The sequence below is a fragment of the Cavia porcellus genome, unplaced genomic scaffold (genome assembly GCF_034190915.1).
Source record: "Cavia porcellus strain 051 isolate PalLab524CR breed Dunkin Hartley unplaced genomic scaffold, mCavPor4.1 scaffold_5, whole genome shotgun sequence".
In the NCBI taxonomy this organism is placed as follows: domain Eukaryota; kingdom Metazoa; phylum Chordata; class Mammalia; order Rodentia; family Caviidae; genus Cavia; species Cavia porcellus.
The window spans coordinates 25791506-25814781 of NW_026947488.1; the positions used below are offsets into that span (position 1 = coordinate 25791506).

Here is a 23276-nt window from a genome sequence, read left to right on the forward strand (position 1 = left end):
TGGAGTGTCGAGGCCCTGGGACCACGCTCTCCACACACAGGAAGGGCGAAGGGAAGCCCTGGTGCTAGTGCTCTAAAATGGCCCCTACTATTTTCCCTCCTTGCTTTAAGTTTTGCTTCCATCCAGGAGCCTCCAAGGACCAGGAGGTACTTTGCTCTGTGTCAGGGGCAAGTATGGAGCTTGGCACACAGCAGGGTCAATAAGTATATGACCAGGCAACTGAGTAGGGGTTGAGTCCATGGTCCTGGCATATGGCTTCATTGTAGCTGTCACCAAAAAGGTGGTAAATCCCAACTTTCACTCAAAACACCAGGTGTTAGTCACTCCATGGCCTGAGGGCCATGGCAGCTCCAGGATGCTCACCCTGGACAAGTCAATTTTAGCAGAGGAGGGACTGATGACTGAGCTATGGAATGGAATAAAACCCTGTTAGCTAGAAGGTGCCGATGTCAGGCTCTTAGAGGGCATGTGGGCCCTGATTTGTCAGCCAAGAGACTTCGATATGTGGCTAAAGGACGGGCTGGTCTCAGGGTCCAGCCAGACCCAAGAATCACACAGAGACCAGTGAGTACTATCACAATTTTATCAACCTGGGGCTGGGGAGGTGGGAATGTGGAGGATGGAAGAGGCTGAGGGATACAACGACAGACCAAAGAGAAACAGAAGACCTAAGGGAGAAGATGACTACGTTGTCTTCCCCAGCTCAATTTTCTTCTGGATGGCACGGGCTGAGTGGTAGATGAGTGAATCGATGAGACCAGCCACTGGGGGAGAGGCAGGGCTGGCACCTTGATCTAGTGATTCCTGTCACCGCACTCTCCAGACTAGAATCTCTCTTGGCCCCTGAAATGTCCCTTCCTCCCCCACCAAAACCCAAGGACCAGGCTTTGTACTCCCCTCTGTGCTGCACCCCCACAACACCCAGTGCTTCTTACCTGTGAACATGCCCCCGATAATGGCACACACACCCGTCAGGAAGTGAGTGAAGGACCTGGCAGAAGAAGCAGGGACTCAGTAGGCACCCGCTCCCACAGGCCCTGGCCCTGGTCACTCCTGTCCCCACCCTTACCTGTGCTTCTCTGTCAGCTTCACCATCATAGGTGAGAGCTCGTAGAGCACGAAGACTCCGGGAAGCCCTTGGTCACCCAGCAGCCCATTGGCGACTTTTTCATGTCTTGTCACAGAGAACTGATTTGTCCTCAGCACCTAGAGTGTGAAGGGAGCCAGGGCCAGAGTTGGGTCTACAGCCCTGGGACCGTTCCCGCCTCTCATCCTGTGCCCGGACTGTGTGGAGGTGAGAATGAGGCGCCACACTGGTAACCAACACCGCAAGACTCAGGACCACCTGGACCCCCTGGCTCAGCCTTGTCAGCCTGATCACCAGCTTGTTACAGTTTATCAGTCTCAGTTCCATCTGGGCCTACTTTTGTAGGGAGTATAGGATGAGATGTGACTCTCCAAGGCCAAATTCTGAGGCAGAACTGACAGCCCTGCCCTCAGCCCCTCCCATTCTACCACCGTGGAGAGGCTGCACCTCAGAAGCAAGGCCCAAGGAGGCTGAGGGGCCTGGTGTGCTGAAGCCCCGGCCCAGGGTAGACAAAGGGTGCACAGGGGACACTGGGGGGAATGGATGGGGCCTGGGCAGAAGAAAGAGCAAATGCTCGAAATCCATGCCCTGAGCCTATCTCTTCCTGTGAGGGCAAAGTACCACCCTCTGAGCCTTAGTTTTCATCCACCAGGGGAATACAGCAGCACTTCACTTCCTAGGCCGCAGGGATTACATAAAGCACCTCAAGTGCTCGCCACGAGGCAGGTGACTGACATCTGAGGCCCCTCAGACTCACCTCCCCGTCTACTTTCATGTACACTGTGGGTACCACCTTAACAAAATACTGGAACATCATGGAGGCTGCAGGGAGAAGAAAGCACAGGCATGGGTGCTGGGCAGGGCTTTTGCGGCAGGGGGCCACCTCCCAGGCTGGTACCTTGAGGTGCAGTGACGTTAGTGTGGTCCAGGGGGTTCACGATGCCTGGGTAGTCCTCCCCAAAAGACAGGTGCTGGATGTAGTGGGTCATGTTGATCTGCAAGCAACACCAACCTGAGGCCCAGACAGTCCCCAGCCCACAGCAAGCTCAGTATTACAGCAGCGACAGGATGCCTAAGCGTCCATGCAGCTAGGGGAAGAGGAGGAGGGCAGGGAGAGGCAGCCCCCATTCCCCCCAAGAACTTCTGCTCAGTCCATGGGCTCCTGAGGTCAAAATACTGGCTTCACGTACCCGGGCACACTCAGGCCAGGAACCAACTCTGAGTGACAGGTACCAGCTTTGTCTAGGAACTTCAAGCCATGAAGGCAGAGGCTAGAGGTCCCCAATCTTCAGCTGTAATCCCTGTTCCAACCTGAATCAGACTCAGCCACTCCAGGAATCTTTTTTATTTTCGTCTTTTTCCTTTTTATCGGTACCGGGGATCGACTCACAACTACCTGCTTGCAAGGTAGGCGTTTATGCCACTGAGCTAAATCCTCAGCCCCCACTCCAGGAATCTTTTAAAAAGTGCGTATCTGATTGCGTCATGACCCTGCTTCTGGTAGGCCAAAAGGCTTCCTGTTTCTTGGGAGAAAGGCCAGACTCCTCAGTGTGGCCTCAGAACCCGCTGTCTTGCCAATGTCCTCAGCCTCACTCATTCACGGCTGGCCTTGCAGTTCCTCAAAAGCGTACAAGCCCTCTTGGTCTTGCCCTGAGGATCCCTGTGATGCTCCTGTCCAACCCCATCCTTGCCCAGGACTGCTCACACGACAGTTTAAAAAGTCATCCACTCACTTTCAGATGGGAGCGCTACCTCACCTCAGAGCAATGAAAGCACAGCCAAGCACCCGCCCGCTGTACTTACGTTGTCAAGGCCAAAGCTCTGCAGGTCATGGACTAGGAGAGAAGGGAGAAGCGGTCATCAGGGCAGCAGAACAGCCTCCTGGCTCCCTCAGGATCCTCCTTCTTCCCTCTGGAGTGTGACTCACCTAGCTCTTCTTCGACCCCTGATCACTCTCAAGCCTGGCACCTCCTGGACCTGCTTATGGACAGCCAGAAAAGGCCTGTCCTAGGCCCGTGAAGGTCACACCCTTCTTAGGAGATCGTAAGAACAGACACTGTTCTTCCTTGAAATACACAAGGAATCCAAACCTCTACTCCCACCAAGGGCCTGCCTGGGTCTCAGGAAACAAACCCCCCTGATTCTATCTCCTATTAACTAGAGCCAACTGCCAGTCACTAATCCCACAGCGCTTGGCACATGAGAATACTAAGCTCTCCCCTGTTCCTAGCTCAAAGGGAATCCCATACCTATACCAGCTATTCTAGAACAAGTTATTCCTGCCTTCAAACTACAACCTGTCCTGCTGCAAGGAACCCTACCTCAAAGACATGTCCCAGTGCTTCTGACATCACCATCAGCCAAACCAGAGAGGGGGCCCAATCTCAAACCCATCAACACCTCCCCCTTCCCAGGAGGGCAGCTGCCCCAGAAGTGGGGGCTTTCCCTCCCTGGGGGACAAGACCACTTACTCTCCACAGCATGTACTGCAGCATGGGGGAGGGAAGGAAAGAGAGAAGAGAACAACGTTGAGAACTATGGAACAAGATTTATGTCTGAAGAGAGGACTGCATATTCCAGCCTCTGCAACAGATCTGCCTGGCTATCAAGCTTCTTCCGGGTCCCCTTCTCAGGGAGCCCTCCCTTGGCCACAGAAGAGTACAACAGGGCTTGAGGGACAGAACTACGGTGGCCCAGGAAGAAAAAAGGACCTGGGGCCTGAAGAGCCCCTTTCCTAGCTGTGTGATCTTAAGCAAATCATTGGCCTTTCTATGTTCTTTTCCACAAAGGGCTGTTGTGAGGACCAGGTAGGATCCAAAACAGGAAACACTTGGTAAACTTTACAATGTAGATTATATCATCCCACCCCACTAGTCAAAAAGTGTGTCAGAGAGCGGCCTCCAGAGCCTCAATTCTGGTGGATCTCTGGCCTCCGGAATCACTAGCCTTGAGTTTGAACATCCTTCTTCAACATGGTCAGTGACCCTGACAGCAGCCCCCCTCAGCAGAGCAGAGGCTCCGCCGTTTTGGCATTGCCTCCTGTCCCGTATTGATGCCCTGCCTGCCCCCTGCACAGTATCTCACCACACTCGTGCCATTTCAGCTGCCCACTGTCTCTGTACCTTGAACTCACTAAGCAAAGCACATTCTTGCCTTTGTGACTGGCATTTATAGACCCCCTGTGGCCGGCTTCTTTGCTTTCCTCAGCTCTTTCCTGTATTACAGTCTTTCCCTGACTATTCTAATTAAAATAGCACATGCACTGTCCAGTCCTAGCCCTCACCTCCACTATCTTTATCTTACCTCTTTTCAGTCCATATTACTACTTTATTACTTAATTTATACACCACATATTTTACATACTTGTTTATTAGAATATCCTGCGGTCAGGGACCTTACTGACTACTGGATCTTACCATCCATACCAGGGGTGGTAAACTTACGGCACATGCCGCAGCAGACCGTTTGTATCACTGAAAGCTCTAAAAGGTTTGCCATCACTAATCTAAACTAACACATCGCTTAAAATAGGTGATTGTTAAATGTCTAGTGAGTGTATCAATGAATAAATGAACCAGAATAAATCTCACTTACTTATCCCAGTATCCTTGAGAATGAAGTAGTGTACTAGCATCACTGATTTACAGAACAGATTGAATAGGGTTCCTTAATTCCCAAACATAACACAGCTCAGGATTGCAGAACCTGCATTCTGACCAACTCGGCTTCCCTAAAGGCTCTCACACAGGTCATCTGATATTGAGGGTTACAACTTAAACAAGTGCCAACCACAAACAGGCTCTGTGCTACAATCCTTTTTTTCCTTCCCTTTTTTGTAGTACTGGTGATTGAACCTGGAGGCCTTGTGCATGCTCAGCAAGTGTAACACCACTGAGTTACATGCCTAGTGCCTAAAATCTTTAACTTGTCCAAATATCTGGAGGTGTAAGTACTATCATCTCCATTTTAGAAAGAAGGAAACTGAAGCTAAAAAGAGTAAGAAATTTCCCCAAATCACAAAGCCAGTAGATTTGAAATTGATGTGTGAATCTCCAGTAGTCTAGCTCCTCAGCCTGTCCTCTTAACCTGTGCCAAAATGCCGCCGTGAGATGCAGGTTGCTATGGGCTGAAGAGAGCACCGAGCAGGGGAAGATGTCCAGGGTCTCAACCGCCCAATGGATGCAGCGTCACTCACCATGTACATGAGACTGCTGGAAGCTCTTTCCAGGGGCAAAGTGGAAGTTTCCAGCCACCTGTAGGGGATATTTCCTCTCATTCTACGGCAGTATCCTCTCTTCACCTCCCAGGGACCTGAGTGGGTCCTTAGTTCACTGTGCATCTCTCTCGGCCCAGTTCAGTGCAGCTGCCCTGCCCTACCCCAATCTCGCCTGCTACCTTGTTAACTTCCAAGAAGCCATACACCTGGCAGCCTTCATTCTTCTGCTCCTGCATCTTCTGGCTGAAGCCCTCTCGCCGGCACTGCTCAATAGTGTCCGGGTTCTTGAAAGCCCAGCCTCGACGGCGATAGGCCTCCCGCACATCTTCACAGGTGTTGCAGCACCTGGAGGACAAGGGCAGGGCTGGGAAATCACGGCTGAGATCTGCAGTTTAGTCTGCTACAAAGCTTCTGCCAACCTCACCCCTGACTATAGTGTTTCCTTAGTGGCAGCAGGGCTATTCAAAATTCATGTTTACATTCTGTTTGGGTGCTGAATAAACAGTGGTGATGATTACAAAACACTGAATATTCTTTTTTTTTTTTGGTACCGGGGATCCAATTCATGACCTTGCACTTGCCAGGCAGGTGCTTATGCCACTAAGCTAAATCCCCAGACCAACACTGAATATTCTTAATGCCAGTGAATGAAACATTTACAAATGGTTAAATGAGGAAGGTGGTATAGCTCAGTGGTAGGGTGCTTGCCAAACATTTGTGAGGAACTGGGTCTGATCTCCAACACCACACATATACACACAAATGTTAAAATAACAAATTTTATGTCACATGTATTTTACCACCAAAAAAACCTTTTCTTCACATTTCTGGGGATCAAAACCAGGGCCTCACATATGCTAGGCAACAGGCTACATCACCACCATACCCCTCAAAAACTTTAAAAAATATGTATTCCCAGGCCCCACTCAGACCTGTTGACTCAGCTTAAGAGGTCAGAGCCTGTGAGACAATGTAACAGTGAGCAGACACTGAGGCCCTGAAGTCTGGGCTGGGCCTTCCACATCAGGGCTTTATATACAATACATATTTAGTCTCTGCATGATCTGCAGGGAGGTGATGTGGCTCGGCTTTGTCCACAGGGCTGGAAGCCAGGTAGTTGAATTCGATTCCAACTCAGAACCATTTTTAAGGCTCAAAAGCAGAGAACACTTGAGCCTTCCTGGGTCTACCACTCTCAGGCAGGGGCTTCATTATCTGCACCAGATCAATAACTGGGGGATGCACTGATTCTTGGTATGACCCTCCCACCTGCCAGTCTGACTAATGCTGAGGCTAACAGGCAGATCTGACGGGAATCTGGCTCCCAACCCCTGGGTGTGGCTCACTTGAGGTCTTCCGACTCAGCACCATAGCAGCTCTCACAGCGGTCAGGATCCAGGGAATCTGGGTCAAACACGGTCACCTCAACTTTCCCAAGCTCTAAGGGAAGGGCAAGGGCAAGGGCACAGGCATCAACTGGGGGCACAGAGAGTGACATCTCTAGCCCTAATTCCTGCACAGGTTCCTTGGCCATCAGGCTGGGGACCCTGAAGTTAAAACAGCTGCTAACATTTACATAGTATGTACTATGGGTCAGGCATTAAATACTTCTACATATCTACTTCTACATACAGACGTAGATCTATATCATCTTTTAATAAAAAGTAACAATAAGACTGGACATGGTGATCCATGCCTATAATCATTGAAAATTCAAGACCAGCCTGGGCTACAAAGTGAGCTCAAGGCCAGACTGAACTGCATACTAAGACGTTGTTTCAAAAAGACAAAAACAAAAAACAATATTTAATACACCTAACTCGTATCTTAATTTAGCCTATAACATGCTCACGGGGCTGGGGATTTGGCTCAGTGGTAGAACGCTTGCCTAGCAAGCTGGAAGCCCTGGGTTTGGTCCTTAGCACCAAACCTGAAAAACAAAAAATCCAAAAAAACCCACAAAAGATAAAAAAAAAAAAAAAAAATGCTCAGATTACTTACATTAGCCTAAAGTCAGATAAAACTAACACAAAGCCTAAAAAATTTTATGAAAAATATTGCACACACACACCAAAATTACTGTATATCTCTATTTATTGAATACCGCACTGGAAGTGAAGAATAGAGTAGCTGTAGAGATATATTTTTTTTTCCTTGCAGTACTGAGAACTGAACTCATGACCTCACACTTGCCTAGCAGGTGCTTATGCCACTGAGCTAAATCTCTGGCCCTAGATATACTTTTATACCATCATCAAGTCAAAAAAATCTTAGGCTAGACAACTATAACTAGGGGATCATCTGTTAATTCATGAGATGAGGTACTGCTGTTTTTTTGTGTTGGTGGTAGTGCTGAGGAATTGAGCCCAGGGCCTTGTGCATGTAGTCTAATAGCTCTGAAGTATCACTGTTTATTATCTCTTTTTTTTTTTTTTGTCTTTGTTTTTCATTTTTATCGGTACCGGGGATCGAACTCAGGACTGCCTGCTTGCAAGGCAGGTGCTTACGCCGCTGAGCTAAATCCCCAGCCCCCCTATTATCTCTTTATGGTTGAGAGACATAGACTGCATGAGACAAAACTAGACTTTGAGAATTTAAATTATTAACCTTCAACTGCCTGCATTCCAAAGGAAAGAATATAGGAATGCAGCCAGTGGGCTAGGGAAGCAAATACTCAAGAAGCCAATGTTTATCTAAAGGAGTTCCACCAAGCCAGCAGCATAGCAGCATACAAGGCCCATCCTCAAGCTTCTGTTACTCAAACTACAATAAACAGAATGAGCCCTTTCAGCCAGAACTGCCACCTTCCAGTAATTTGCAAAAATGACAAACACAAAGGAAAAGAGGAGGGGAACCTAGAATACGTTCTCTAGGCTTGTTAAAAACATGGGGTCGTTCCTTTGGCCACATACATGCGAATCTACAAAAAGGGTGATATTGTAGATGTCAAGGGAATGGGTACTGTGCAAAAAGGAATGCCACACAAATGTTACCATGGCAAAACTGGAAAAATATATGGTGCTACCCAGTATGCTATTGGCATTGTTGTAAACAAGCAAGTTAAGGGCAATATACTTGCCAAGAGGATTAATGTGCATATTGACCATATTAAACACTCAAAGAGTTGTGATAGCTTCCTGACATGTGCCAAAGAAAATGATCAGAAAAAAAAAAGCCAAAGAGAAAGGTGCCAGGGTTCAACTAAGTGCCAGCTGGCCCCACAGAGAAGCGCAGTTGGTAAGAACCAATGGGAAGGAGCCTGAGTTGTTGGAACCTATTCCCTAGGAATTCATGGCCTAAGCTGGGGGTGGAGCTCTGCCATTCAGTATCTAATTGGAGGCTAAGTGTTCCAGGCCCCACTTAAAAATAAAAAACCATCCATACCGCCTAGGATGGTTTTTTTATATGAACAGGTATGTGGTACCTTTACCTCAGAAACAAATATTTGGAGTGGATTTTCATTCTACCTAGTTAACTGTGTCAGGTCTTTACACTTCAGTGGTTTTCTTGCTGACAGATATTACTGAGATACTGTCTATGGGTAAATGGTCAAATGAAATATTGAAATTGGTTTAAAGATTCTGTAAATCATTCTGTAAATTGGTTTAAAGATTCTGTAAATCACCATGGGGAAAAATATACCAAAATAAATGGAAGTCACTTCAGTTAAATAAATGGAAGTCCATTTCAGTTAAATTGTTTAAAGCAAAAAACCAAAAACAAACAACAAAAACAAAACCAGAATGAAAACCAGGTAAAATACCAAACTCAACATATAAAAGCTAGACCTATGTGCTCTGTTTTGGTTTTTCCCTCAGTAATAGGGATTCAATCAAGAGCCTTGTGTAATCTAGATAAATTCTGAAGCACAGACCTACATCATCAGCCTTTTACTTTGAGACAGGGTCTCTTGAAGTGGACCAGGCTAGGGTGGAACTTTTGATTATCCTGCCTCAGCCTCCAGAGTAGCGGGGATTACAGGAGCATGCCACCACAGCTGGCTCCATTCTAATTCTTTCTTGGTTTTTTGACAGGGTCTTGCTATGTAGTTCAGACTGCCCTTGAATCCACTATACAGACCAAACTGGCCTGGAACTTGCAGTGCTCCTCCTGCCTCAGCCTCCCAAGTGCTAGGATTATAGGTGTGTGACACCATGCCCTGTCTCTGAGTTGGGTACTCTGGGAAAGTGAGCTGACTTCTCTAGGCATTAGCTCTTTAATGTCAATGTGCCTGCCATAGTCCACTTGCCAGAATGTAAGATTTGGATATGTCCAGCTTTAGGATCTGAGACTCAGTCCCCCACTCTGGTTACCATGCCGCTCAGCCTCTGAGCTCACGGGGATGCCATCCTTGTCAAGTCGTTTCTTAAACAGGTTGTGTTCCACGTCCAGCTGCTGCTCCCCAGCCACATCCATGGCATCAATGCTCAAATCTGCAAGCAAGAAATCAAGCTTAAATATCAGGACTGTAGGGTGTAGAGGTCTGGATTTTGGATGGAAAGAACCTATCTTGTGGCAGGACAGGAGCCAAAATCGGACAAGGGGTCGGAGGATGTCCTGGGTTTCAGGTGAGAATCTAAGGCTGGATGTGAGAATCTGAAAGCCCATCTGGAAACCCTGGGGTTTCCAACTCCCAACCTTAGTGAGGTACTCACAGGCACAAGGCATGTGCGGAAAAAGGACATCAATGTTGATCTTCAGTTTATCTCCCCGTGACTTGTCCACGTAGAGCTCAGGATGCACCTATGGCCGTGCTACATCAGTCAGGTTGGGCTCCACACCTCTCCTTCCCCACTCCCACCCCAAAGGTCCTATCTTAGCATGCCCCGCCCCGCCAGCGTGCTAGACCGGCCCTTACCTCAGTGGTGAGGTAATACTGCAGCTCCGACAGGAACAGTAGCAGCATAAGAAGGCCACTGACGATAGTCACTGCAGTGCGAGGAGCGAGGGTCAGAATGGCCTCTGTTCCACTCTCAGACACCAGCAGGCCGTCCAGAGTTCAGGCGCCCAGGCCAAACTCTAGGACAGCGCCTTCCCCACAACCCTGGCCCCGCTGCTGCTTACCTGTGGCGCCCCCGCAGGTCTTGACCCGGAAGTCCTCCAGAGTCTTGGGGTAGGCATCGAACTGTTTGAGCTTCCCCAGCGCCTCCATAGGGACCGGCCGGAAAGGGGTCGCCAGCCGGCCCGCCTCGGCCGCCTCTGGCTTCCGGCTGGGAGCCGGAGTCACGCCTCCTGCCCTCCTCGCGCAGGCGCAGCACTAGGCACGCCTGAGCCCTCACCCACGACGTGACAGACTGCCCCGCCCACCGATGTGGCACGCCCCCTCGCTCCAGTGTCTGCACGCCGCGGTGAAGGCTCGGTGATCTCGGGATTGTACTGCGTGGGTCAGGGTCCGGGCAGAAGGTCTCTGCTGTCTACAAATACTGTAGCAGTAGCGGCTTTTGGTTGCCTTGTGCTAGGAACCTTGCCTTGTGTCAAGTCTCTCACTTCGGACACTTGAATCTCTTAGAATAGTGGTTTTTAGGGTCCCTCCAATAACCAAAAGCAACATTATCACCTTGGAGTTGGTTAGAAAAGTGAACAAGTGGTGGCCATTACTGAATTAGCAATTCTAGGAGTGGCACTGTGGTGATTCTGATGCTGTGAGAGTCTGCCCTGCAGAGTTGGCATTAGCTTCACTTTCCCAAGGGCAAACTGATTAATAGCTGGACCTTATTCCAGTCCAGTTCTTCTGGCCCTCAAAGTACTTTGAGAATCAAGGAATAGGTTGATTTTACTCAAACAGTGTCCCAGTAGTTCTCTCAAGTCCTGGATTTCTCTAAATTATTGACCTAAATTATTTTCTAGACCCTAGGCCCCTCACCATTGTGTGCCACTCCTCCAAGGCCTAGACATAAGTGTGTGAATTTAAGCCCTTCACCCCCACTTTGCGTTGCAGCCCATTGTCTGGAGAGGAAGAGCTGTCACAAATACAACCAAAATGTCCCCCAAAAGTTCCCTTTGTCCAGAGGGAGTTTTGGGGAGGTGACTGGATTATGGGGGGCACTATACTCATCAGTGGATTGACTGTGAACTCATTGATGAGTTCACAGTTGAATGTGCTAATAGTTGGAGGAGATAGGTCACAGAGGAGTTGTCTTTTGACTTTCTCTCCCTCTTTTCCTCCCTCCCTCTTTCTTTTTCTCTCTTTCTGGTTCTTCCTGCTTTCTCTGTTCCTGGCTGCCCTTGAGTTGAGCAGTTTCCCTCTGCAGTACTCTTCCACCATGATGTTCTTGCCTTGTACCCAACCAACCATGGACTTAACCATCTGAAACTATGTGCCAAAATAAACCTCTCCTCCTCAAATTGTGTGTGTCAGCTATTTTGTAGCAATGAGAAAGCTGATCAATACAGAGAAGGCATATGGGAAAAGGCAATAAATGTATTTGTGTATCATAGAAGAGGGGGGATAATACATGTGTTTTTGGCTTCAGTAACCAGGTAGCTGAGTCCGTTTTCTGTTGCCATAACAATATATGAGACTGGATAATTTATAAAGGAAAGTAGTTTATTTTGGCTCAATAAACCTCTGAGGATACAAAGTCCAAGATCAGGGTGCTAGACTCCACAAGAGCTTTGTGCAGCTTCATAACACTACAGAAGTCAGAAGCTAGAGAAAGCTGTGTGTACAAGAAAGACTAAGAGTCAAACTCGCACAGTGGCTAGTCCATTCCTGTTCTTAAGAGAAAGGCATTAATGCCTCACGAGTTATCTGTCATCCTGACCCAAAACCTCCCATCAGACTCCACCGCCTAATGGTGTAGTGCTGAGGAATGAATGTCCAACACATGAATTTTTGGTTACATAAGCGATAGCACTGTGGGAATGGGTGACTAGAGATAGGAAAGCCTTGGGAAGGGGTTGGTTTTTAAAATTTAGTTCAAATTCTGGCCTCTTCTGTTTAGATACCCCTAAGACATCTGCGTGGAAGTCCACTGAACAAAGAGAGTTAAGGCAGAACCCTGTCCCCATGGAACTTACATTCAACGTTGGCCATTTGGGCATTGGAGATAGGACAGGGTGGTGATTTTCTCTTTTTTATCTAGAATCTAGAAAGATTTTATTTATAGTTTTTAATTTGACTTCTGATGCAGAGAATTGGATTTTTATTTTTTCTTTTTCACTTTTATTTTTTTATCGGTACCAGGGATTGAACTCATGACTGCCTGCTTGCAAGGCAGGCGCTTACGCCACTGAGCTAAATCCCCAGCCCAGGGTGGTGATTTTCCAGGCAAGCTATATGAAGCTGGCCGCAATGTATACTTTATGATGAGCTCTGTAATATACCTGGGATAACACTGAGCTAATCCTCCCTCTTGCAGGGGGCATTTAGGACCCAATATATGTTGTCTTTCTGCTCTGGCATCTTTTTGTTATTCATTATGAGCTTTTTCATTTAAATGCCCCATATTCAGAGCCAGTTTTTAAAACTTCATACTTTTTCTTTTATAATTCTTTTATAATTTTATAAAGTCTTGAAGGTCTCTTCTTAAGTGATGTAGAAATTGTCTCCTCTGGCATCTTCTATCTCAGCCCAGTCAGCATTTGCTTTGGGGGTAAGGAAATGGATGGGGAGTCAGGATATGAGAGGCTGGAGGAGTGTGGGGTGTAGAGAGTGGGGAGATATGGTGGCCAACAGAACAGAGGGAAGCGGGTGCTGTCAGCAGCTTCAGCCCCACAACCTTCCAGGTAGAGAAGCAAGTCTGCTGCCAGCCACACAAACCATTGTGTGAATCAGACATGAAGTACTGGGGAAGATTGTTGTCCTATGGGACTTTTGGGTGCTCCTCTTGTGGCTGATGGCTCCGTACCTGCATCTGACCCCTGAATCAGCACTCCAAGGAAAGCAGATGTGTGTGGTTCCATGGCATCACAACTACCCTTGGTTCACATTTTCTTCTGGGACCTGCAACTGCTCCTCCTGTCACTACAGAGTTGGAGAATGGAACTGGTTTGGAGGGTGCCTGGAAGACTGGAGCGTACTTCATAAGGACAAAAGTTTCCTGGAGACTGGTCAGTGGTCAGCACGGGCCCTGTGATACTCCATGTCTGCCTCATGCCTAGCGCTTTCCTGTTTTCTTACTCAAACCCCTGCCTTTGGCCTGGCTGAGTCCTCCTCTCTTCAGACTCATTCTCTCATCTCTGGATGCAGGTTTCACCACTCAGGCCTGCTTCTTTCCACTGGGAGCTGCTACCTGGCCTCAGCCTTCAGCCTCTTCCTCCTGCTGTTACCAGGTCAGGAACTCAGTAAGTGAGCTTGGCAAAATGTGGAAGAAGATGTTGAAAGCGACTCCCAGACCTTTGGCGCACCATTTGGATTTCTACTGTGTGACTTGTGTGGTGTTGAGGAACCCACAAATCCCACAGGGCTCTGCCCTCAGTGACGTCGATCAACACCACATGATCTTCAGGTAGGTGCTGAAGAGAGGGCAGCGTGGCAAAGCTTAGGCCCACTCTTGGGTCTGTCTGTTGACTCTCCTTCCCAGGATGAAGCAGGCCTTTGCCCAGGGCTTAGAGACACCTACAGGAAACCAAACCACAGGACCCTTTGCTTGTTCCAGGAATGCCAGTTACCAAGGCTCCTGGATGCAGCGACTGCTTCAGCTTTTTAACCTGGTGTGAACTTCGGATGCTCAAATGACAAGGTGGTGGAAGAAATGTCCCTCGATGTTCTGTGAGCGACTGAGGAAGAGTCACTTCAAAGGAAGACAGTAGGTACTCCAGAAAGTGTCTATGATGCCTGACTGGAGGCACCAAGGGAACCTTTCCAGGTCTCGAGAACTTTGTGAAACTTTGCCACCTGTCATTCTTTCTTAGATTTTGGAAAATTATTCAGTTCCTTGGAGGAGTGATTCTGTAGTTAAAACGAGGTGAGAGGTCAAGAAAGGAGAAAGATATGGCCTCGGGCCAGCCCTTTGCCTTTTTTCCTGGGTACAAGCAGGATAAGTGGCTGGATAACCAGGGTCAGAAACTCTCTTTATGGCTCTGTTCTGTACCTTACACACCTGTGCCCAGGCAGGAAAGGCTCTTGTACCTTCCCCACTTAAAAATTCTATTCTCGATGCCTTCAGCATAGAATCTAAAGTTAGCTGTCCAACATTCTGCCTTTTCCCTTGCCTCCTCTCTCCCAGTCTCCCACTCTGGGGTTCTTAGGGTCCCAAATAAAATACCTTGTTATGGGCTGCTTCTCCTGCTTGGAATGCCCTACTACTATCTCCTTGGAAGAATCTCCTTCCTCCTGGTGATGGGAGCAGCTAGTTGGTGCTCTGTTTTGGGTTCCAGGGTGTCTGTAAGAATTTATCCCACTGTGTTCAGAGTTTGTGTTTCCTGGAGAAGGAGAGGTCCATTCTCCCTCACCCTAGCTCCTCCTGAGATGACCTGCCACACTAGATTTGAATGAGGGGACATGGTGTAAGACAGAAATCAGCCTGCTGACACACACACGACTTCTTTTCATCCGGATTTGGATCAGAACAGCAAAGAAAATGGTCCTGTTACTGAGAGAATGCTAATCGGACCAATGGCCTCCCAGGAGATCTTGTTTATGCAGAGGACAGAACCAAAAATGGAAGTTGCCTGTCATCTAGAGTGTCAGACAAGCTTACCATCCACATGTGATGGCCACATCAGTTCTACTTTTTTAAGCCTGAATGCTGATGGGGGTTAGGATTATGGTAGCAGTGGTGGCAGCGGGATTGCAGAGACTTTCAGGGATACAGGGTGAGAGGAGACTGCATGGAGATCACTCTGGTACTGAATAAAATCCTGGCCTGATTATCCTACCTGGAAATGCAGTCTGGGAAGGAAGGGCCAGATCTCAGGGGCAGTGTTGAAGTAACTCCTCTGCCTGACTCTCTCAATTATGCAGGAGGTGCAAATTTAGAACCCAACTCCATACAAAGTGTGAATTAATCTTGAGCTGAATCACCCATGTGGGAAGCTGGGATTTTTTGTTGTTGTTGGTCAGTTTTCCATTGAATAGATTTCAAGGTTCCTAGTTTGTTTAGGAATCTCAGTTCCAATTTGTTGCCTCCCTTAGCCTTAAAGTCTTCTGCTCACATAAACATTTAAACTTCTAAATTGCTGGACTATTTTAAAATTCTCTTTTAATTCTAGCATTTGGGGATTTTTTATTTTCATCTTCCAATCTTTGCCCTGCATTCCAGATAAGTTTCTTTAATATATAGTATATGTTTATAAATTTTCCACTTAATGTAAGAAGGATATATAAAACCGTAGGGATGGTTAGGAATAGCTCCCAGGGAAGACCCAGGTAGTAGGGAACAAAGGATGGATGGATACCTTATTTTCATTTACTTTTTGTATTTTGGATTATTTATCTCAGTCCCACGTTATATGTTCAAAAACAAAAACAATTTAAATAATTTTTTTGTCTTTTTGAGACAGGACTCGCTATGCAGTTCAGGCTGGCTTTGGAAGTCACTTTATAGCTCAGGCTGGTCTCAAACTTGCAACAATCCTCTTGCCTCAGCCTCCCAAGTACTTAAATAATTTTTTAAAAATTTTTTACTATTTTGAAGGTAGTAAAATACAACAGAACAAGACAGAACAAAGCCAATTGGGACAGTGCAGTGAAATTGGTACAGGACTTCACAGCAGTTTACTGGGACAACAGTAATAGGTACCATAATATATCTTGCTATCTTCACAATAGTCGTTCTTTCCATCAGGTATAGCAAAATCAAACCAAATACAGAACAGCATGGAACTTATCAAAACAGAATATTGAATAGAGCAATATAATTAATCAGAAAAAAGCAAAACAGTGATAACAATATTTGCCTTCAAAGAGATGGTGAAAGGAAATCCTCTCTATTTGCTATATTGCGTGTGGTCAACCTCCCAAGAGATGCTCAGACCTCTGGCTCCCATTTGTTAACGGGGTAGGGGAAGATGTTTGATTCTCAGCCTGTGTGCTGGTAGGCTCATGGCTGCTTACCAGGGAGGCAAGCGGGTTGCTTCGTTTCCCAGCACCCTAAGTTCCAGCATGGTGCGGATCTTGGGAGCTGCTGGGTGGCTCTCTCCCTGGGGCAGCTGCAGCTTGCCTGAGTTATGGCTGCTTACCAGGGAGGTGAGCTAGTTGCTTGGTTTCCCAGCACCCTAAATTCCAGCATGGCGTGGATCTCAGGAGTAAATAATTTTTAATATTCTGTTTTGGTGGTCCTGGTGGTTCACACCTGTAAACCTAGCATTTGGAAGGCTGAGGCAGAAGGATTTGTGGCCTACATATTGAGTTTAAGGCCAGTGTGAAATATATAGCAAGATCCTGTCTCAAAAATAAATGAGTAAATTGTTTTGTCCAGAAGCTCTGGGCATTTGTAGGAGGAATTTTCTGGTTATCTTTTAATTCATCATTTTGCTGGAACTGGGCCCCAGATGAAGTCTTTATAACCATCCTGTAGTTTCATGAAGTGGCTGCTTCTGGGTGAGGCCAGGATGTGAAAAGCCTCCTTGCTTTATTTCTTCCACTGAATGGCAGTCTCAGTGGAGGATTGGGGTATGGACACCATGAACTAGAAGAGAAAGTCAGGCCTAGAATAAGTGATTTTTTTTTTTTCAGTGAGGGCAAATTGCTGCCACTGGGTAGCTAGGGAGAGAGGTGGTGCCTTATCAGGACCCCAGGGGTGGGAGTGGGGGCAGCTGCTGGTGGGGAATTTGGGAATCAGACCCAGCCTTGCCCTGGACAGATGAGAAAGACCTCTGGCCATGTTCACCATGGCTTCCATTCTGGTTGCTTTGCTCATACGCTCATGAAGCAAACATTGGGGAACAGCCTGTTTTAAATAGTATCAGTTAGTTCTTAATAGAGAAGCTAGACATTTACGTTCTCTACCAGTGATGGCAAACCTTTTAGAACTTTCAGTAACACAAACAGTCAACTACAACACACATCTCATAGGTTTTCCGCCACTGTTCTAAGCTACACTTCCCCTCAATTATCCTCTTGCTAGCCTTCAAATATTAGTTATATTGCTGGGCTTGGTAGTGCGCGCCTGTAATCCCAGCACTTGTGAAGCTGAGGCAAGAGGATTGCTATGAGTTTGAGGTCAGCCTGGACTACAAAGTGAGTTAAAGGCCAACCTGAAGTACATAGAGAAACTCTGTCTCAAAAAAGACAAAAATAGTTATATCACTATTTTGAATATTATGACTTGAAAAACATTGCTTAGTTTCTTTCCCAAATTTCAAGAAATTGGCAAATTACCTCAAAATAATCAGACATATAACATTAATCAGCTTCATCATTATTCTCAGAAGGAGGAGGAGATTATTTAATATTTTTCTGGTGTTTTGACACAAAGTCTCACTGTGCAGTCCAGGCTGGCCTTAAACTCACTATGTAGCTCTGGCTGGTCTTGAATTGGTGATGATCCTTCTGCCTCAGCTTCCTGAATATTGGGATTATAGGCAGAAGTACATGAAGCTAGAAAAGATGATCATCTATATACTGCCTGCCTGGCAAGTGCAAGGTATAAAAAAATGATGCTGAGAGGCCAAACACGGTGGCTCATGCCTTTAATCCTAGTACTCAGAAGGCTGAGGCAGGAGGATCATTGCACGTTTGAGGCCAGTCTGGACTACATTATTGAGTGACAACAACAACAACTAAACAGCAAAAAAACAAATAATGCTGAGAAAGCTGGCTATCCACATGCATAAGAGTAAATCAAGACAACCCCAGCCTCTTCCCATGAGTCAGTGCCATTCGTGGACCATGGGTAGAGAGAACATAGCCACACCAGCAAGCAAGCCCAGTCTGGGAACCAGTGCCATGTGTGGGCCACTGGTGAACAGACCCCAGACTCTTGTAGCATGCGGGCTGGCAAACAAGAAGTGGCATTCCCCACCTCCCACCCACCTCCATTGTAAACAACAGGCTTATCTGGAGAAACACAGGCTGTGATGATAGCTATGGAGGTGAATTGCAATAGGGATGCCTATCGTGCTTTGGTGTTTCACTAACATTGCAGGTCTAGGGCCAGCGGTCTGATTATAGGTTCAGAGCATAATGGTATACAATGTGACATCTAGGGGGATTTCCTTCTGAGGTTTGCAGCCATTGTTGATTCCCTATGTTTTGGAAGTCCTATATTATTTCCATTGTTTTGTTGTTTATTCTCTTTTGTTTTGTATGATTATGTCAAATCTGATGGCAGGAGCAGCTATATTGCAAAGATAGCAAGATATAGTAGCAATTTTGGATTTACCATAGGATTATTTTGAAGTCTTTTATTGCATTCATTGTTTTGCTTTTATTGTTTTTATTCTTTTCTGTTCTGTTTGATTTTTACTATGTCCAGAATTATCTGCAGCTATTTTGAAGACATCAAAAGGCATTATTATAACTATTGTTGATTTCATAATGTTTTGAAGTCCTGTATCTTTTACATTGGTTTGCTTTGATAGGTTTTATTCTGTTTTATCCTGTTTAAAATAAAAAAATATAAATCAAGACCCATATATCTCACCATGTACTAAATGAAAATAAAAATGAATCAAAGATCTAAATATTAAAACAGTTAAGTCTGCAAGAAGATAAAATAGGTAAAACTTGGACTAGGAATTTAGTGGCAAAAGAGCCTGCCCAGTAAGCCTGAGGTTGTGAGTTTGATCCATGGTACCATTAAAAAAAAAAAAGAGGTGAAACTCTTTTTTGTTGTTGTTGTTGTACCAGGGATTAAACTCATGACCTTATACTTGCAAGGCAGGTGCTTATGCCACTGAGCTACATCCCCAGCCAAGGTAAAACTCTTGAAGACATAGGCTTAGGGAAGCACTTCCTGAACAGAACACTAATTACATGAGATAATACCAGGAATCAACAAATGGAATCATATCAAATTAAAAAGCTTCTGCACAGGGGTTAAGGATTTAGCTCAGTATATAAGCGCCTGCCTGGCAAGCATGAGGTTGTCAGTTTGATCCCTGGTTTAAAAAAAAAAGTTTCTGCACAACAAAGGAAACAACCAATAGAGTGAAGAGTGAACCTACAGAATGGGAAAACATTTTTTCCATGTATTCCTCAAACAGAGAGCTAATATCTAGTATATAAAAACAACTCAGAAAAAATTAGATCAATCCTAACTCTAACCCCCAAATAAAAGATCCAGTCAAAAGATGGGCAACTGAAATGAATAAATATTTCTCAGAAGAAGTACAAATGTCCAATAAATGCATAAAAAGATGTTCAATGTTTGTGACCATTAGACAACCGTGCATGGCTTAGCCACTTTGATTATATTGGTTCCACTTACCCAGGAACGGGATGTATCTTTCAATTTTCTGATGTCCTCCTCTAGTTCGTTTTTTAGAATGAGATAATTTTCATTCATAAAATCCTTCACATCCTTTATTAGGTTAACCCTTAAGTGTTTTTCTTGATGCTATTATCAATGGTATTGTTTTCCTAATTTTGTTCTTAGTTTGTTATTAGCATATAGGAACACTACTGAGTTTTGTGTGTTTATTTTGTATCCTGCTACATTGCTGAATTTGGTTATTCATTTTTTGCTTGTTATCAATTCTGAGTGTTTCATGATTTTTTTTTGTGTGTGTGTTATACAGAGGATTATGTCATCTGCAAATAATCAATGGGATACAGAAGTAATTAAGTAAAGAATAAGACAGTTCCTAAAATTAAATGATAATGTCAGTACAACACACCAGAACTAAAGCACACAATGAAAACTATCTTATGAGGGAAATTTATAGCTATGAATGCCCACATCAGAAAAACAGAATAAGCCCGAATAAACAACCTAATGATGCATTTCAAGGTCCTAGAAACACAAGAACAATCCAAACCCAGAACTTGTGCAAGGAAAGAAATTATAAAGATCAGAGCAGAAATCAATGAAATGGAGACTAAAAAAATAGCACAAACTCTCAATGAATCAGAGAGCTGATTTTTTATTTGAAAGAATAAACAAAATATACAAATCCTTAGCTAATTTTACCAAAAAAGGAAAGAAAAAACAAATCAACTAGAAAGGAAAAAGATGAAATCACAACAAAGACTGCTGAAATTCAGAAAATTATTAATAACTACATACAAACTTATATGCCAGAAAATTGAAGAACTCAGGAGAAATAGATCCCTAGATAAATATGAATCACCAAAACAAGCAAGAAGACTTAAAGATCTTGAATAATTCAGTAATAGTCAATGAAATTGAAGCAATAAGGAATAACCAGCAAACTCAGTAAAGCCCAGAACCTCAGTAATGGATTCACTACCAAATACTACAAGAACTTTAGAGAAAAACTAACACCAATACTCCTCAAAATTTTAGCTTTGTCTGAAATCAAGAGAGTAAGAGTACTCCCAAATCATTCTTTTTTTTTTTTTTTTTTTTTTTTTTTTGTCTTTTTCTTTTTTTTCGGTACTGGGGATCGAACTCACAACTGCCTGCTTTCAAGGCAGGCGCTTATGCTGCTGAGCTAAACCTCCAGCCCCCAAAATCATTCTTGTAAGCTAGCAGTACCATGATCTAAGTTTCAAATAATAAAAGAGGACCAATCTTTCTAATGAACTTAGATACTAAAAATCCTCTATAAGATACTGGCAAACAGAATGCAACAAATCATTTAAAAGATCTTACACTATAAGCAAGTAGGCTTCATCTCAGGGATGCAGGATGATTCAACATACACATATCAATAAATGTAATTCATCACATAAACAGAAGCAAGGACAAAAATCACATGATCATCTCAATAGACAAAGAAAAAGCCTTTGACAGAATTCAACATCCATTCATGATCAAAAAAGAAGAACTTGGAGAAAATGGATTTAGAAGGATTTCATCCCAATATGATAAAAGCCATTTATGACCAACTTACTGCCAATATCATATTAAATGAAGAAAAACTGAAAAATTTTCCCTGTAAAAATCTGGATCAAACAAGGATGTTCAACATAGTCCTCAAAACATTAGCCAGAAGAATCAGGCAAGAGAAAGAAATAAAAGGAATATGTATAGGAAATTTAGCAACATAGCTACCTATATTGTGTTATATCTTTCAAAATAACTAGGAGAGGCTTTTGAAACTGTTAGTTGTGAGTCCCTGTAAAAATGAAAAGTTAAACACTTCCAGCATTCAGTGGTACAAGATGAACATTACCATTCCAAAAGGTACAAACAGGGAAATATAAAGGAATGGGACCAAAGCAAGTCCAAAATCCAGGGCAAACGTTAAGTCCTGTAGTTCTACTTGCAACATTAGAAGCAATCTGTGGTAAATTGTAAGCTCCAAAAAGCTTGTGTGACTCCACATCTATGGTATTTCTGGTGGTTGTAGCTCCCATGGCTTCTCCCTTAGGCCTGCTCTGTTCAATCCTTGCAACTTTCCTTAGATGATCCATGGTCCTGGCTTTTCCAATTTCTGGGTTTGAGACTGCATTTTTGGCTTTATGCTCACAGCTTCACACATTGCTTTCTCAGAGGCACACTACCTGGGCCTCCAGGCCTTCTTCTGAAATCTGGGTGGAAGTCTTTTTACCTCAGAACTGCATGCACCTAAAATCAGCACCACATGGATGATGCCAAGGTCTACGGCCAGCTGGTACAGTAACCAGACTTTCTTCTCTCTTGCCTGTAGGGGTTGAGTGCCTGGATGGCTGAGTATTCTGAGCCTGATTCTGAGGAACAAATTCTCTATGCTGCTGCCATTCTGGAGCCTGGTATGGCTGCCACCATTTTTGGAACCTGGTGTGGCCATTGCTGCCATTTCTGGAACATACATTATTCTGGATCATGATGGTTTGTGACTTTCTCCTTGAAGCAAAGCCAAGCTCAGGAGGTTTCTACTCAGAAGAAGGACTGTATTGACTGTTAGGTTCCAGACAATGTGTGTGATGGCTTGGCAAAAAGTTTGTCTGAATTTTGCTTGTGTCCAGATATTTTTCCTGAAACTAACATAAGATTAAGGGTAGTGGACTAATTAATCTGGCAGAAGAAATTTCAAGGCACTCAAATGTTGAGGTAGTGGCATGGCTATTGTGGAGGGGATTTTAGCCAGATTTAGGTTGTGAATCAAGAGCAAAGAGCCTAGCAGGATGATTTAAAATATTGCAAGTTCAGCCAGAAGTGAAACTCCAGTAAAGCTATGGACTACAAAGATAGAGTTGAGGAGACCTCAGTTGCTAAGAAGAATCAGAATATAAGAGATGGCCTGAATGCATCACAAGAAGCAGTGAGACTCCATCATCTGTGATCTCAAAACTGCCAAAGTGAAAGGCTTTGCTTCAAGGAGAAAGTCACAGAGCACCATGATCCAGAATAGTGGTGGTCACACTATGTTCCAGAAATGGCAGCAATGGCCACACCAGGTTCCAAAAATGGTGGCAGCCATACCAGGCTCCAGACATGGTGATTCTATAGCAAATACAGATTTTAAAAAGTAGCTTAAGAAAATGATGGAAACCATGAATGCCCAACACAGGAAAGAAATGGAATCCATTAGGGATGGGGATTTAGCTCAGCAGCATAAGTGCCTGCCTTGCAAGTGTGCGGTCATGAGTTCGATCCCGAAAAAGACAAAAAAAAAAAAAAAAAAAAAGGAATCCATTGAACAGATTCAACAAGATATCCAGCTGACTAAAAATTCCATTGAAAGTATCTGCAGCACACGAGGCATGGTGGCACGTACCTGTAATCCCAGCACTCAGGAAGATGGCTGCAAGTTTGTGGCCAGCCTGGGCTAAAAGTAAGTTTAAGGTCAGCCTGAAGTTCATAGTGAAACTCTGTCTCAAAAAGTCAGAGAGAGAGAGAGATAGAGAAAGAGAGAGAAAGAAAGTATCTGAGTTAAAATAAGCCAGATATAGAAGACAGACTTAGTGATCATAAAAAGAAAGATTTCTTAAAAATAGCAAAGTATCACAAACAATCCACCAGCTGTTAGATGATGCAA

The 23276-nt window shown here is 44.8% G+C and overlaps 2 protein-coding genes across 2 annotated transcripts; one reads left to right on the forward strand and one right to left on the reverse strand.

Annotated features, from left to right (window-relative positions):
* Positions 1-569: 569 nt before the first annotated feature.
* Positions 570-10556, reverse strand: Ergic3 (ERGIC and golgi 3). Its single transcript, XM_003467791.5, has 13 exons — positions 10368-10556; positions 10162-10232; positions 9959-10046; positions 9617-9736; positions 6650-6743; positions 5483-5648; positions 5283-5340; positions 2891-2922; positions 1986-2082; positions 1845-1909; positions 1070-1206; positions 936-991; positions 570-764 (listed from the first exon to the last, which is right to left on the reverse strand). The coding sequence occupies exons 1-13, from the start codon at positions 10453-10455 to the stop codon at positions 685-687; spliced, it is 1152 nt and encodes a 383-aa protein (XP_003467839.1). The 5' UTR covers positions 10456-10556; the 3' UTR covers positions 570-684.
* Positions 10557-13141: 2585 nt separating this feature from the next.
* Positions 13142-13964, forward strand: CUNH20orf173 (chromosome unknown C20orf173 homolog). Its single transcript, XM_013150416.1, has 3 exons — positions 13142-13355; positions 13495-13753; positions 13904-13964. Exons 1-3 carry the CDS (start codon positions 13142-13144, stop codon positions 13962-13964), a joined length of 534 nt encoding a protein of 177 aa, XP_013005870.1.
* Positions 13965-23276: the final 9312 nt, after the last annotated feature.

Bases quoted from the DNA above. Each gene is read 5' to 3' on its own strand.
- CUNH20orf173 (XM_013150416.1), top strand. From the start codon at position 13,142: ATGGCTCCGTACCTGCATCTGACCCCTGAATCAGCACTCCAAGGAAAG. The intron at 13,356-13,494 runs GTCAGTGGTCAG...CTCTGGATGCAG, and splicing joins CAAAAGTTTCCTGGAGACTG to GTTTCACCACTCAGGCCTGC. The intron at 13,754-13,903 runs GTAGGTGCTGAA...TGCTTGTTCCAG, and splicing joins CAACACCACATGATCTTCAG to GAATGCCAGTTACCAAGGCT.
- Ergic3 (XM_003467791.5), bottom strand. From the start codon at position 10,455: ATGGAGGCGCTGGGGAAGCTCAAACAGTTCGATGCCTACCCCAAGACT. The intron at 10,233-10,367 runs GTAAGCAGCAGC...CTCGCACTGCAG, and splicing joins GACCTGCGGGGGCGCCACAG to TGACTATCGTCAGTGGCCTT. The intron at 2,923-5,282 runs GTGAGTGACGCT...CTTCTCTCCTAG, and splicing joins CCAGCAGTCTCATGTACATG to TCCATGACCTGCAGAGCTTT.